The 15,134-nt window shown below is 42.4% G+C and overlaps 1 protein-coding gene across 1 annotated transcript in view; it reads left to right on the forward strand.

The window, feature by feature from the left end:
- LOC120983444 (phytanoyl-CoA dioxygenase, peroxisomal-like) overlaps positions 1-15,134 on the forward strand; it is a 106,934-nt gene that overhangs the window by 89,953 nt on the left and 1,847 nt on the right. The window contains exons 6-9 of the mRNA XM_040413191.1: positions 4,625-4,806; positions 5,023-5,029; positions 5,592-5,731; positions 14,485-14,619. Of these exons, the coding sequence (XP_040269125.1) occupies positions 4,625-4,806; positions 5,023-5,029; positions 5,592-5,731; positions 14,485-14,619 (464 nt within the window). The remainder of the gene's footprint in view (positions 1-4,624; positions 4,807-5,022; positions 5,030-5,591; positions 5,732-14,484; positions 14,620-15,134) is intronic.

The raw sequence follows: 15,134 nt of genomic DNA on the forward strand, positions 1-15,134 counted from the left end.
ATAGTAAGGATAACATTTTTATTTTTAAAAAATCCTCAAAGAAAAATCCACTTTCTGAAAAAGTTTTAAAATGGAAAAAAAATTGAAATAAAAATTCTAATTAAATCCCCTCCACATATTTGGTTTTGGTGCATAAGTAGCGACCTGAACTATACAGTGATTATGTAATTTATCCTGCACAGTGAACACAGTAAAGTTTTTTTTTACAAAGTGCCACATTTTCTGCCTTTATGCCATCCAATAAATTGTATAAACACATATTAGTGAGTCCTTGCAATATGCATCCTTTTTAAATATAATTATTGCTGTTATACACCAGTATACCCCTGGGTTATCTTCAAGAACATAAGTGTCACAAGACTGGTATTGATCAATATTATTGATTACGCAACACATTCCCCTTAAATAGTTCACTTATAATGCAATAAACTCCAAAGTCTGACCAATATTATACACCACTCGTGTTTTGCACTGCATCCATTTATTATAAATATCAAGTAATAAGTTTACATTGTACCTATTATATCACAATGGAGCCATGAGTACAGGCAAATATTTAATCAGTGGTTTAAAATGTACAGTCATGTGAAAAAATTAGGACACCCTTTGAAAGCATGTGGTTTTTTGTAACATTTTTAATAAATGGTTATTTCATCTCCGTTTCAACAATACAGAGAGATTAAAGTAATCCAACTAAACAAAGAAAACTGAAGAAAAGTCTTTTCAAGATCTTCTGTAAATGTCATTCTACAAAAATGCCTATTCTAACTGAGGAAAAAGATAGGACACCCTTGCCCCTAATAGCGAGTGTTACCTCCTTTGGCTGAAATAACTGCAGTGAGACGGTTCTTGTAGCCATCTACCAGTCTTCGACATCGGTCTGAGGAAATTTTACCCCACTCCTCAATGCAGAACTTTTTCAGCTGTGAGATGTTTGAGGGGTTTCTTGCACGTACAGCCCTTTTCAAGTCACCCCACAGCATCTCAATGGGATTCAAATCTGGACTTTGACTTGGCCATTCCAGGACTCTCCATTTCTTCTTTTTCAGCCAATCTTTGGTTGATTTACTAGTATGTTTTGGGTCATTGTCATGTTGCATGGTCCAGTTCCGCTTCAGCTTTAATTTTCTAACTGATGGTCTCACATGTTCTTCAAGCACCTTCTGATACACAGTAGAATTCATCGTGGATTCTATGATGGTGAGCTGACCAGGTCCTGCTGCAGCAAAGCAGCCCCAAACCATGACACTTCCACCTCCATGCTTCACAGTTGGTATGAGGTTCTTTTCTTGGAATGCTGTGTTTGGTTTACGCCAAACATGTCCTCTGCTGTTGTGTCCAAATAATTCAATTTTGGACTCATCTGTCCAAAGAACATTATTCCAGAAGTCCTGGTCTTTGTCAACTTTATCTCTGGCAAATGTCAGTCTGGCCTCGATGTTTCTCTTGGAAAGCAAAGGTTTCCTCCTTGCACACCTCCCATGCAAGTTAAACTTGTACAGTCTCTTTCTGATTGTAGAGGCATGTACTTCTACATCAACAGTAGCCAGAGCCTGCTGTAGTTCTCGAGATGACACTTTAGGGTTTTTGGAGACCTCTTTTAGCATCTTGCGGTCTGCTCTTGGGGTGAACTTGCTGGGGCGACCAGTCCTGGGCATGTTGGCAGTTGTTTTGAAAGCCCTCCACTTGTAGACTATCTTCCGGACAGTGGAATGGCTGATTTCAAAATCTTTTGAGATCTTTTTAAATCCCTTCCCAGACTCATAGGCTGCTACAATCTTTTTTCTGAAGTCCTCTGACAGCTCTTTTGCTCTCACCATGGTGCTCACTCTCACTTCAACAGTCACCAAACTAAATGTCTGAGGTTTAAATAGGGCAAGCCTCATTCAACATGCAGAGTAACGATCTACTAATTATGTGCACCTGGTGTGAGATCTGAGCCAATTTAAGAGGGAATACATGTGAGGGTGTCCTATCTTTTTCCTCAGTTAGAATAGGCATTTTTGTAGAATGACATTTACAGAAGATCTTGAAAAGACTTTTCTTCAGTTTTCTTTGTTTAGTTGGATTACTTTAATCTCTCTGTATTGTTGAAACGGAGATGAAATAACCATTTATTAAAAATGTTACAAAAAACCACATGCTTTCAAAGGGTGTCCTAATTTTTTCACATGACTGTATAATGAAAATTATCATCAGGATAATCCTTGCATCCAATGAGGAGGTGTTAGGCTTGGGCCTTCTGCCATACCTCCTGCTGTCTCACCTGTCAAATCTCAGCATCTCCTGCCTCACTGCCCGCTGCTGTCTCTGCCAGATGGGGCCGGAGTGTGCCTCTGTGCTCCATCCCATTTAGGAGCGGGAGTGGATCTGCTGAAGCTATGTAGAGGCTGGTGCCTCTACATAACTTCGGCGGATCCACCATCAGCGCAAGTCCTTATTAAGCCCTTAGTGACCACTAATACGCCTTTTTACTGACGTAAACAAAGGTGTTTTTAGCTAAACTGGCTTTAATCAATCATTACATGTATTCAAAATGGTGCATTAAAAACTATAACTTGTCCTGCAAAAAAATAAGACCTCATACAAGTACATTGATGAAAAAACCAAAAAGTTATAGCTCTTGGAATGCGATTTTTAAAAAAAAAAAATGTGTGCGGTCACTAAGGGGTTAAGATTGGCCTCTAAAATGTGGGTCTTAATAAATGTGCCCCTTATTGTTTAAAGGGGAATCTGTCATGTCATTTTGACCAATATGACTAACAGTATTACCCCACAGAAGATTGCAAACACATTTTAAACATACCTGTGTGTACTTCGTGTCTTCATTGCATGTCCAGGAAAAATGCTTTTATTCTGCTGGAAAACTGCTCCTAAGTGCCCAGCTCAGTGAGCTTTGCTGTGCCAAGTTCCCAAAGAAAACCAGAATTAAGAGGGTAGGGCTGCTTTAGCTTCTCATATCTTGGGATAAGTAGCAGCTAGAGTTATGGGCCTGGTCTTCTTTCCAGAATCGCAGCATTATACCCACTACATTGGAAGATATAGCTGTTAAAATTTGAGTTGGGATTGAAGAAATGAAACCTGCTTCACTGCCATCTTCTGATGTAATGGATTTAGTGCTGTGATTCTGGTATTGTTTGAAAGCTTAGAAGGTGACATCATTGCAGGACTGGTGCTCAACACTGGAAGCTGTGGGAGAAAAATGGTATGAGTTATTTTGTTATTTTTCTATTGTTGCGAGTGTTTCATTTTAACTTCTTTAATATATAAAAATATATATATATATATATATATATATATATATATATATATATATACAGTACAGACCAAAAGTTTGGACACACCTTCTCATTCAAAGAGTTTTCTTTATTTTCATGACTGAAAATTGTAGATTCACACTGAAGGCATCAAAACTATGAATTAACACATGTGGAATTATATTCATAACAAACAAGTGTGAAACAACTGAAAATATGTCATATTCTAGGTTCTTCAAAGTAGCCACCTTTTGCTTTGATTACTGCTTTGCACACTCTTGGCATTCTCTTGATGAGCTTCAAGAGGTAGTCCCCTGAAATGGATTTCACTTCACAGGTGTGCCCTGTCAGGTTTAATAAGTGGGATTTCTTGCCTTATAAATGGGGTTGGGACCAACAGTTGCGTTGAGGAGAAGTCAGGTGGATACACAGCTGATAGTCCTACTGAATAGACTGTTAGAATTTGTATTATGGCAAGAAAAAAGCAGCTAAGTAAAGAAAAACGAGTGGTCATCATTACTTTAAGAAATGAAGGTCAGTCAGTCAGCCGGAAAATTGGGAAAACTTTGAAAGTAAGGGCTATTTGACCATGAAGGAGAGTGATGGGGTGCTGCGCCAGATGATCTGGCCTCCACAGTCACCGGACCTGAACCCAATCGAGATGGTTTGGGGTGAGCTGGACCGCAGAGTGAAGGCAAAAGGGCCAACAAGTGCTAAGCATCTCTGGGAACTCCTTCAAGACTGTTGGAAGACCATTTTAGGGGACTACCTCTTGAAGCTCATCAAGAGAATGCCAAGAGTGTGCAAAGCAGTAATCAAAGCAAAAGGTGGCTACTTTGAAGAACCTAGAATATGACATATTTTCTGTTGTTTCACACTTAACATAGAAACATAGAATGTGTCGGCAGATAAGAACCATTTGGCCCATCTAGTCTGCCCAATATACTGAATACTATGGATAGCCCCCGGCCCTATCTTATATGAAGGATAGCCTTATGCCTATCCCATGCATGCTTAAACCCCTTCACTGTATTTGCAGCTACCACTTCTGCAGGAAGGCTATTCCATGCATCCTTGTTTGTTATGTATATAATTCCACATGTGTTAATTCATAGTTTTGATGCCTTCATAGTCATGAAAATAAAGAAAACTCTTTGAATGAGAAGGTGTGTCCAAACTTTTGGTCTGTACTGTGTATATATATATATATATATATATATATATATATATATATATATATATATAAAATTATTTCTTACATTTTTTTGGGCTTTAATATTCTCCAAAGTGGGGAAATCCAGGAGGAGCAGAATCAGGGGAATATTTAAATGTAGTTTTATTTTTTTGTATTATCACTTTTATTCCAGGTAAGAAGACTTCTCGGCATCCACTCCACCAGGATCTGCACTACTTAGCATTCAGGCCTGCAGACCGCATAGTTTGTGCTTGGACAGCCATGGAGCACATTGACCGAAACAATGGATGCCTTGTGGTTTTTCCAGGAACTCACACAGGAGAACTCCAACAACATGATTATCCAGAGTGGGAGGTAAGGAGCATTTTCATCACTTCAGCCAAGTCTAAAGGAAATGCTATAGCATTTATATGTAGCGTAAATATGAATAGTATGTAATTTTGTAATAATTTAGTTGGAAGCTTTACATTTTTGTTTACCAGATTACATGGTTTACATTAGGGAAAGTAAGGAAAAGAATCTGGATGAATTATATGGTAATACTTTATTATAGTTTTAGAACATAGTGATATCAATAGTGCTAACAATATTACCACTTATATTCTCCTTAAAGGGGGAGGGGTTTGCGAAGTGGTTGCTGGGGAGAGGCCCCCTTCAAAAATTTGCTGTTGGGCACAGTCATTTTTACGCCACTGCCTCCCCACCGCGTTAGCGTGATTTTTTATTTTTTTTTCATTTTTAAATTTTGGTTCTTATTTGTACGTGTCAAAAGTACAGCATGTCCAAAAAACCCTTCCATTGAAAGACTTAATCTATGGGGACAAGTACTAAATAGAAAAGGAGAAAGATATGACAAATTTGTTAAGAAGCAGTGCCTCTTAATATATTTGGTGGAGCACAGCCAGCACAAACTATGCAGCACCTGAAATCTAGGCCAAGGAGTCCCTGCACACTTCTACCACGCCCTGCCCACTTGTTATAAAATTGCACTGAGCAACAGAAAACAGGAAATATTTGTGCAAAATGCTGATTGTGCAACTATTTGTGACTTTTGTATGCCAAAATTTTTTTGCAGAGCATGAATGAATGTGCCCATGTGCAATAATATGAGTGAATTTTCTGTTTTTAGGGTGGGGTCAATAAGCTGTACCATGGAGTTCGTGATTATGATCCAAACATCCCTGGAGTGCACTTAACCATGGAAAAGGGAGACTCGGTGTTCTTTCACCCCATCCTTATCCATGGATCGGGAATGAACAGGACAGCAGGTTTCAGAAAGGTAAAACAGACTGCACCACATAATAGTAACCGCAAAATAACCTAACATAAGAGCAATGTACTGTCCAAATTTGCCAACCTTCCTTTAAAAATTTTCTGGACAACTGAACTGAAATTTACAGACGGCCCAAAATTTTTACGGACATATATCCCACCCCTTTTTAGAGGACATGCCCTCTTTCCACTCTTAAAATGCCCTTGAATCAAAAACGCCCCAGAATAAAAAGGATTGTTCAGTAGTTAAAAATAAAATATGGCAGCAACATATGGAAAAAACCAACAATTTTCAGGTGTTACGTTCCCGCCACTCTATTCTGAGTGATTTGTTTATATGGCTGCAGTGATGATGCCTGTGACGTGCTGGACTTTCTGGCATCATTGCTGCTGCCATGTAAACAGACTACAAGAAAATTTAGACTAGCACATTCATAATCGCAGATGCATATCCATAAAGCTAACATGCAGGAAGCAAACAAAAACAGGTAAGGCAGTACAACATTTCACATACAAACAATAAAACTGAAAAATAAGGATCAATCTAACTGAAAGTGGTATTACACCTACTATAAATGGAGAGGGGGGGGAATAGAAGGTCTTTTGCATACATTTTTGATCAAACCTGTGTCTGGCCCATCTATCAGGCATTAAGGTTTTTGTTTGCTTCCTGCATGTTAGCTTTATGGATATGCATCTGTGATTATATATTGAGGGTAGCTGTCTCTTTTAGATTGAGCACTCCCCGCCCATCTGCCTGGGGCTTCTGAGCAGAGTATACATGTAGCTGACTCCTACACTGCCCTGAATTTTGTAGGCTTAGTCAAGCCCAGGAGAGGCAGTTCTGTTAGGGCCCCTTGCAGACGAGCGTGTCCGGATTAGGTCCGGATGCGTCCCGGTGCATTGCGGCAAACCCGCAATGCACCGAGACGCATTATAACATGGTTATAAGGGAAAATAATAGCATTCTAAATCCAGAATGCATAGTACAATAGGGCTGGAGGGGTTAAAGAAAAATCATTTAACTCACCTTAATCCACTTGTTCGCGCAGCCGGCATCTCTTCTGTTTTTTGTGAGGAATAGGACCTTTAATGATGTCACTACGCTCATCACATGGTCCATCACATGATCTTTTACCATGGTGATGGATCATGTGATGAACTTAGTGATGTCATCAAAGGTCCTATTCCTCACAAAAGAAGACAGAAGAGATGCCAGCTGCGCGAACAAGTGGATTAAGGTGAGTTAAAAAAAAAAATTAACCCCTCCAGCCCTATTTTACTATGCATTCTGTATTCAGAATGCTATTATTTTCCCTTATAACCATGTTATAAGGGAAAATAATAATGATCGGGTCCCCATCCCGATCGTCACCTAGCAACCGTGCATGAAAATCGCACCGCATCTTGCGGATGCTTGCGATTTTCACGCAACCCCATTCATTTCTATGGGCCCTGCGTTACGTGAAAAACGCACAAAGAGGGGCATGCTGCGATTTTCACGCAACGCACAAGTGATGTGTGAAAATCACCACTCATGTGCACAGCCCCATAGAAATGAATGGGTCCGGATTCAGTGCTGGTGCAAGGCGTTCACCTCACGCATTGCACCCGCGCGGAAATCTCGCCTGTGTGAAAGGGGCCTTAGTGTTAGGGACCCAACTGCAGAAGCCACCTTGACGCCTGGTATTTTTATTTTTTTTCATTTATAGTAGGTGTAATACCACTTTAAGTTAGACTGATCCTTATTTTTTAGTTTTATTGTTTGTATGTGAAATGTTGTGCTGCCATACCTTTTTATGTAAACAAAGACTGACAGGCATGTAATGGGCAAGTGTGCACATCCGTCCCAGTGTTGGAGATGTGTACACTGATGTGCAGGTGTATGGCATGTGACGACTGCAACCAGTCCTCAGCGTTAGATCACTGGTTGGTGATTGGCTGCAGCAGTAACATTCCATATACCAGCAAGTCCTTGCTGCAGTTTATTAACAGACCAGAGCTGCAGAAAATGGCGCTAAAGGAATAGGTGACACATGTGGCTGGACATTACATTTACCAGTACCAAACATACAAGATGACACAGCACCTCATACCTCTTAAATCCAGTGTCGTCCCCCTGATATAGATATTCTCTTTTCTCTTCTTCTCTATTTGGCCCAGACCGCCATGACGAGTTCTTTCAGCCACATCTTCTCTCAGCAGAGTTTGCCACAAAGACCCCTTAGATTAAAGGGGTTGTCCGAGTTATTTTTTTTGTTCTTTCTATGTTCCTAACTAGGCAAATATAACAACTTGCCAATTAACTCACTTTATCTGCAGTGCCTGGTTTATCAGATTTGACTGAGGGTCACATGACCTGTGATGTCAGCTTCTCTCCCTGCTCTGATAAAAAACATTGTTTACAAGCCTGAAAAAGAGTCGTCACTGTAATGGCCACGCCCCCCCCCCCCCCCCCCCTTCACTGCCGGGCTGTCTGCTCTCTCCTAGGATTTTTAACCCTTTCAGCTGCACAGACTGGGTAGCTGCAGCAGTGACAATTCTGGGCACAGGAGCTGACAGACTAGAGAGAGCATTGCACAAGAAGGTAGGGGGAAGATCCTGTGTGTATTAGCAGTGTCATTATAGAGGTGGGACTTGTAGTTCTACACTTACAAGTTGCTGTTGATTCTCCCAGCACTCAGGGCAGCTCTTGTATCCACTCCCTTAGCAGTGTCATTATACAGCTGGGACTTGTAGTCCTACACATACAACATGCAGCTGATTCTCCCAGCAGGCAGACATGTCACTCAGGGCAGCTCTTGTATCCACTCCCTTTGCAGAGCAGGGGGAGGGGCAGAGATTGTTTTTATTGCATGTAAACAAAGGGCCAGAAAAGAACCAGGGAAATGAGGAAATGTATATATATTTTTCGCAAAAAACTTGCTGAGCTTAGATATATATCGCTGCCCATCAGATTTTCAGTGCTATATATTTTTTTTTATAACTCGGACAACCCCTTTAACCACTTTTCTATAATCCTCCTCCTCCTCCTCCTGGTGCCCCAACAGTGTTATCCTGCTGCTACCCCCAATACTGTGCCTGCTGTGCTCCCCAATGTCCCCAGATATTCCACTGTAGAAATCACTGTGCCATATACAGGGAGTGCAGAATTATTAGGCAAGTTGTATTTTTGAGGATTCATTTTATTATTGAACAACAACCATGTTCTCAATGAACCCAAAAAACTCATTAATATCAAAGCTGAAAATTTTTGGAAGTAGTTTTTAGTTTGTTTTTAGTTTTAGCTATTTTAGGGGGATATCTGTGTGTGCAGGTGACTATTACTGTGCATAATTATTAGGCCACTTAACAAAAAACAAATATATACCCATTTAAATTATTTATTTTTACCAGTGAAACCAATATAACATCTCAACATTCACAAATATACATTTCTGACATTCAAAAACAAAACAAAAACAAATCAGTGACCAATATAGCCACCTTTCTTTGCAAGGACACTCAAAAGCCTGCCATCCATGGATTCTGTCAGTGTTTTGATCTGTTCACCATCAACATTGCGTGCAGCAGCAACCACAGCCTCCCAGACACTGTTCAGAGAGGTGTACTGTTTTCCCTCCTTGTAAATCTCACATTTGATGATGGACCACAGGTTCTCAATGGGGTTCAGATCAGGTGAACAAGGAGGCCATGTCATTAGATTTTCTTCTTTTATACCCTTTCTTGCCAGCCACGCTGTGGAGTACTTGGACGCGTGTGATGGAGCATTGTCCTGCATGAAAATCATGTTTTTCTTGAAGGATGCAGACTTCTTCCTGTACCACTGCTTGAAGAAGGTGTCTTCCAGAAACTGGCAGTAGGACTGGGAGTTGAGCTTGACTCCATCCTCAACCCGAAAAGGCCCCACAAGCTCATCTTTGATGATACCAGCCCAAACCAGTACTCCACCTCCACCTTGCTGGCGTCTGAGTCGGACTGGAGCTCTCTGCCCTTTACCAATCCAGCCACGGGCCCATCCATCTGGCCCATCAAGACTCACTCTCATTTCATCAGTCCATAAAACCTTAGAAAAATCAGTCTTGAGATATTTCTTGGCCCAGTCTTGACGTTTCAGCTTGTGTGTCTTGTTCAGTGGTGGTCGTCTTTCAGCCTTTCTTACCTTGGCCATGTCTCTGAGTATTGCACACCTTGTGCTTTTGGGCACTCCAGTGATGTTGCAGCTCTGAAATATGGCCAAACTGGTGGCAAGTGGCATCTTGGCAGCTGCACGCTTGACTTTTCTCAGTTCATGGGCAGTTATTTTGCGCCTTGGTTTTTCCACACGCTTCTTGCGACCCTGTTGACTATTTTGAATGAAACGCTTGATTGTTCGATGATCACGCTTCAGAAACTTTGCAATTTTAAGAGTGCTGCATCCCTCTGCAAGATATCTCACTATTTTTGACTTTTCTGAGCCTGTCAAGTCCTTCTTTTGACCCATTTTGCCAAAGGAAAGGAAGTTGCCTAATAATTATGCACACCTAATATAGGGTGTTGATGTCATTAGACCACACCCCTTCTCATTACAGAGATGCACATCACCTAATATGCTTAATTGGTAGTAGGCTTTCGAGCCTATACAGCTTGGAGTAAGACAACATGCATAAAGAGGATGATGTGGTCAAAATACTCATTTGCCTAATAATTCTGCACTCCCTGTATGTAGGCCCCCTATATTAACAGTGCTCCCCAAAGTCCCAGTAGTACTAATAATTCTCTCCCAGAGTGCCGTGCTGGGCTTTCCATCAGGGGTGTATGTTCAAATATCTGAAAACTTCATTCAAACATATACTGTGATCTATTCACTTCAGTGATGCAAATGGAGTCCAAAGGAATAAACTTTGGTCTGCATTTGACTTGCTTTCTGTCTTGTATTCCTTTTGGACTCTATTTGCCTCATTAAAATGAATAGATCAGTCGCAATATGCATCTGAATTTCAGGTGTAGTAATATTGCAGGGTGTATTAGGGTACACAATTCATGGGTAGAATATGAATTTATATGATGTCAGCAGCACCTATCCTATGTAGAAATACATTAAAAATTAACATATAAAAAATAAATGTTTTAAGTTTCACCCTGCTGACTACAGAAGTATTAGTTATGTGGAGCTTTAGGGTACTTTCACACTTGCGGCAGAGGTTTCCGGCTGGCAGTTCCGTCGCAATCCGGATGTAAACTTATGGCATTTGTCAGGCGGATCCGTCTGACAAATGCATTGAAATACCGGATCCGTCTCTCCGGTATCATCCGGAAAAACGTATCCAATATGTTTTGTTTTTTATTTTTTCATTTTTAAAGGTCAGCGCATGCGCAGACCGGAAAGCCAGATCAGTTTCGCTGTAACACTAATACCGTATTTTTCGCCCCATAAGGCACTCCCCCCCGCCCCTCCCAAAAGTGGGGGGAAAATGCCCCTGCGTCTTATGGGGCGAATGCTGCCATTTCACATCGCAGACTGCGATGTATCAGCTGGACGGAGGAGGGGCCGGTGTCATGCAAATGCGGCGGGGCCAGTGCGGTCACTGTACTCCGGCCCCACCGCTCACTCACTTCCTTAAAGAGAACCTGTCACCAGGATTTTGTGCATAGAGCTGGGGACATGGGCTGCTAGATGGCCGCTAGCACATCTGCAATACCCAGTCCCCATAGCTCTCTGTGCTTCTATTGTGTTAAAAAACAGTTTTGATCCATATGCAAATGACCTGATATGAGTCCTGTGTCCGGAGATGAGTCAAGCGGAAAGGAGCCCAGCACCGCCCCGCGTCCTCCGAATCTCCTCCTTGCTGGCTGACGTCACAGAGCTGGAGCGCCGAAATCTCGCGATGCGCGAGCTAGTGCATGCGCAGTGTCGGCATCCAGTTAATTCCCTGTACTGGCATCAGCACAGGGAACGAACTACGCATGCGCTAGCTCGCGCATCGCGAGATTTCGGCGCTCCAGCTCTGTGACGTCAGTCAGCAAGGAGGAGATTCGGAGGACGCGGGGCGGTGCTGGGCTCCTTTCCGCTTGACTCCTCTCCGGATACAGGACTCATATCAGGTCATTTGCATATGGATCAAAACTGTTTTTTAACACAATAAAAGCACACAGAGCTATGGGGACTGGGTATTGCAGATGAGCTAGTGGCCATCTAGCAGCCCATGTCCCCAGCTCTATGCACAAAATCCTGGTGACAGGTTCCCTTTAATGCCTAAACCTTTTATAATAATAGCTTTCATTGAAGTTCCGATCCCCAGCCCCATCTGTACTAATTACTAAATGTCCTGTAGCAGGCAGAGCAGGGCGGCCGGCCGGCCGTAACTCACTGACGTCACGTGCCTGCCAGGGCTGTGGAGTCGGAGGCAATTTTGGGTACCTGGAGTCTGAGTCTGCAAAAAATGTACTGACTCCGACACCTACTAGATTTAAATTGGAATAAAAAAAAGCAAGTTTAAATGTCCCAATTCACAAAAAGTTATAATTAATTTCCTTTTTTTCGCCCTATAAGACGCACCTGCCCATAAGACGCACCTAGGTTTTTGAGGAGGAAAATAATAAGAAAAAAAAATTGAACCAAAAGGTGTGCTTTTGGTGGGTTTTGAACTAATGGTGGTCTGTGGATGGCACTGTTATGGTGGCATCTGTGGATGGCACTGTTATGGGGGCATCTTATATTATGTGTCATCCACAGATCACCCCCATAACAGTGTCCCTGTGTAGTGAATGGGGGCCGCCATCTGTTTCTGTAATGGCAGTGGGGCCCGGTGCCTGCTTCATTCATAAAGTGGGCGGAGCAGGCACGTGACATAGTGAGCTACGCTACGAGCGCCCACCCAGCCTCCTGACTGCCAAGAAATTAGTAGTAAGTAGTACAACGCTAGATTTAAGATGATTGGAATACTTTAACAATACCCACAAGTTAGATATGATTACTGTATACTACAGTGAGCGGGGCCCGGTGTAGTAGAATACAGTGACTGCACCGGGCCCCGCTGCCCTTACAGAAACAGATGCCGGCCCCCAGCCCCTCCTCCCTCTCAGCCTATTCACCGGACGGTCTCAGCATTCGCCCCATAAGACGCACTGCTATTTTTCCCCCACTTTTGCGAAAAATACGGTACTTCTCTACTGTAAAAATAAAGGCCAATGCATGCAGTGCGTCACGTTACCACAAAACGAACTTGTTAAGTGACCATGAAGAAGCATGCTTTTCATATGCTTCACTATATGGCACGCAACGCACAGTTAAGGAGCGGCAATACTTATACTTTTCATTGTGTTGTGTTCCGCTGTTACAGGGAATCTCGCTGATAACTGTTCCGCTGTTACAGGGAATCTCGCTGATAACTGATTAAATATGTTTTTTGCAGGACTAGAGACACTTGTATAAGTGAAGGGAATGGATAGTCAATAGTTCAAGACTGAAGCTGTAAACCATTTGACAGACTGCTGTCATTCAGCTAAGGCTATAAAAACTTGTAAACTCAGATTGTTAGCTTAAACTTTAAACATGACTATGGGATTCTACTAGGGAAATCATGTTTTCAAATAAATGCCCCTTCCCCTGCCCCTTCCTGGCTCCCCCCCAGTGCCCTATCTTCAGCAGAAGATCAGCACACAAAGGAGACGGCAGCAGCTTCCTAGCCAGTAGTTCTGTAGTAATGACATGTATGTTGCCTTTCTTTCCTTCAAGGAATGTATAAAATACATTCGCATATTAAATACAAAGGAGTCTGAGTCGGAGCATTTATCTACCGACTCCACAGCCCTGGTGCCTGCGCCGCCTACTTCATTCATAAAGTAGGCGGCGCAGGCACGTGACATCAGTGAGTTACGGCCGGCCGCCCGCCCTGCTCTGCCTGCTACAGGACATTTAGTAAGTAGTAAAGATGGGGCTAGGGATCGGAACTTCAATGAAGGCTATTATAAAATGTTTAGGCAATAAAGCAGTGAGTGAGCGGTGGGGCCGGAGTACAGTGACCGCACCCGCCCCGCCTCATTTGCATGACACCGGCCCCTCCCACAGGTTTAGCTCCGGTATATTAGGGCATATGTGGCTGCCACGATTATGGGGAGAGGGGGGGAGATCTGTGGGTGACACATATATAGCAGTGCCATCCACAGATCCACCCCCCATATAGCAGTGCCATCCACAGATCCACCCCCCCTATAACAGTGCCATCCACAGATCACCGCCCCCCCCCCATAACAGTGCCACCCACAGATTCCCCCCCATAACAGTGCCACCCACAAATTTCTCCCCCCCCCATAACAGTGCCACCCACAGATCCCCCATAGTAGTGTCATGCACAGACCACCATTAGTTCAAAACCCACCAAAAGCACACCTTTTGGTTAAAACATTTTTTTTTTTTTTTTCCTCCACCTAGGTGCGTCTTATGGGCCGGTGCGTCTTACATGGCGAAAAATACGGTACACTACAATGTAAATGAATGCCGGCAAGTGATCAGTATTTTTGGCCGGAGAGAACTGCAGCATGCTGCAGTATTTTCTCCGTCCAAAAACGTAAGAGGGACTGAACTGATGCATCCTGAACGGAATGCTCTCCCTTCAGAATGCATTAGGATAAAACCGATCATTTTTTTTCCAGTATTGAGCTCCTGTGACCGAACTCAATGCCAGAAAACAAAATCGCTAGTGTAAAAGTACCCTTAGATTTAATGCTATTTATATTGTCCATGTGGAATAAATCCCTGTTTTTATTCCGTGATTATAGGCTATCTCCTGCCATTATGCCAGCTCAGATTGCTACTATATAGATGTCAAGGGAACAAGTCAGGAAAACATTGAGACAGAGTTTGTTGAAGTAGTAAAGAAACAGCTTGCAATGGAGTCAATTATGATCTTAAAGGTATGACATTACGCCGTTACATTATTTGGAAACTAGTGTTTTTTTATTTAAAGGGGTATTCCAGGATTCTAATATTGAGGCCTATCCTGAGGAGAAACTATTAATATCTGAGTAGCAGGGGTCAGACCCACGTCACGTTCACCAGCTCTGTCCAATTTATAATGGGTAGAGCTGGTTACTGTAGTGCTGCGCTCATTCACTTTAAAGGGCGCAGCGCTGCAGTAACTATCTCTGTTCACTACACAGTAAAGTAAGAATGTATGATGTATGTAATCATGCTTCTTTTATTACACTGTGTGATCTTGTATCACAGCAAATTTGGTTAGCTCAGTTGCCTAAAATGACATTTAGTAGATCACTGTTCTTAAAGCCCTGTTCACACTGGTGTCAAGGCTTATGGGTTTCATGGACACCATGGTGAACCTGTCTTACAACTGAACCATTTTGCAAAGGAGCCTCACAGATCAGCTCTATTGACTTGTAATGAGCCTATCAGGTTTCCATATTTAGTCCTC

Source organism: Bufo bufo, chromosome 1 (assembly GCF_905171765.1).
Source record: "Bufo bufo chromosome 1, aBufBuf1.1, whole genome shotgun sequence".
In the NCBI taxonomy this organism is placed as follows: Eukaryota; Metazoa; Chordata; class Amphibia; order Anura; family Bufonidae; genus Bufo; species Bufo bufo.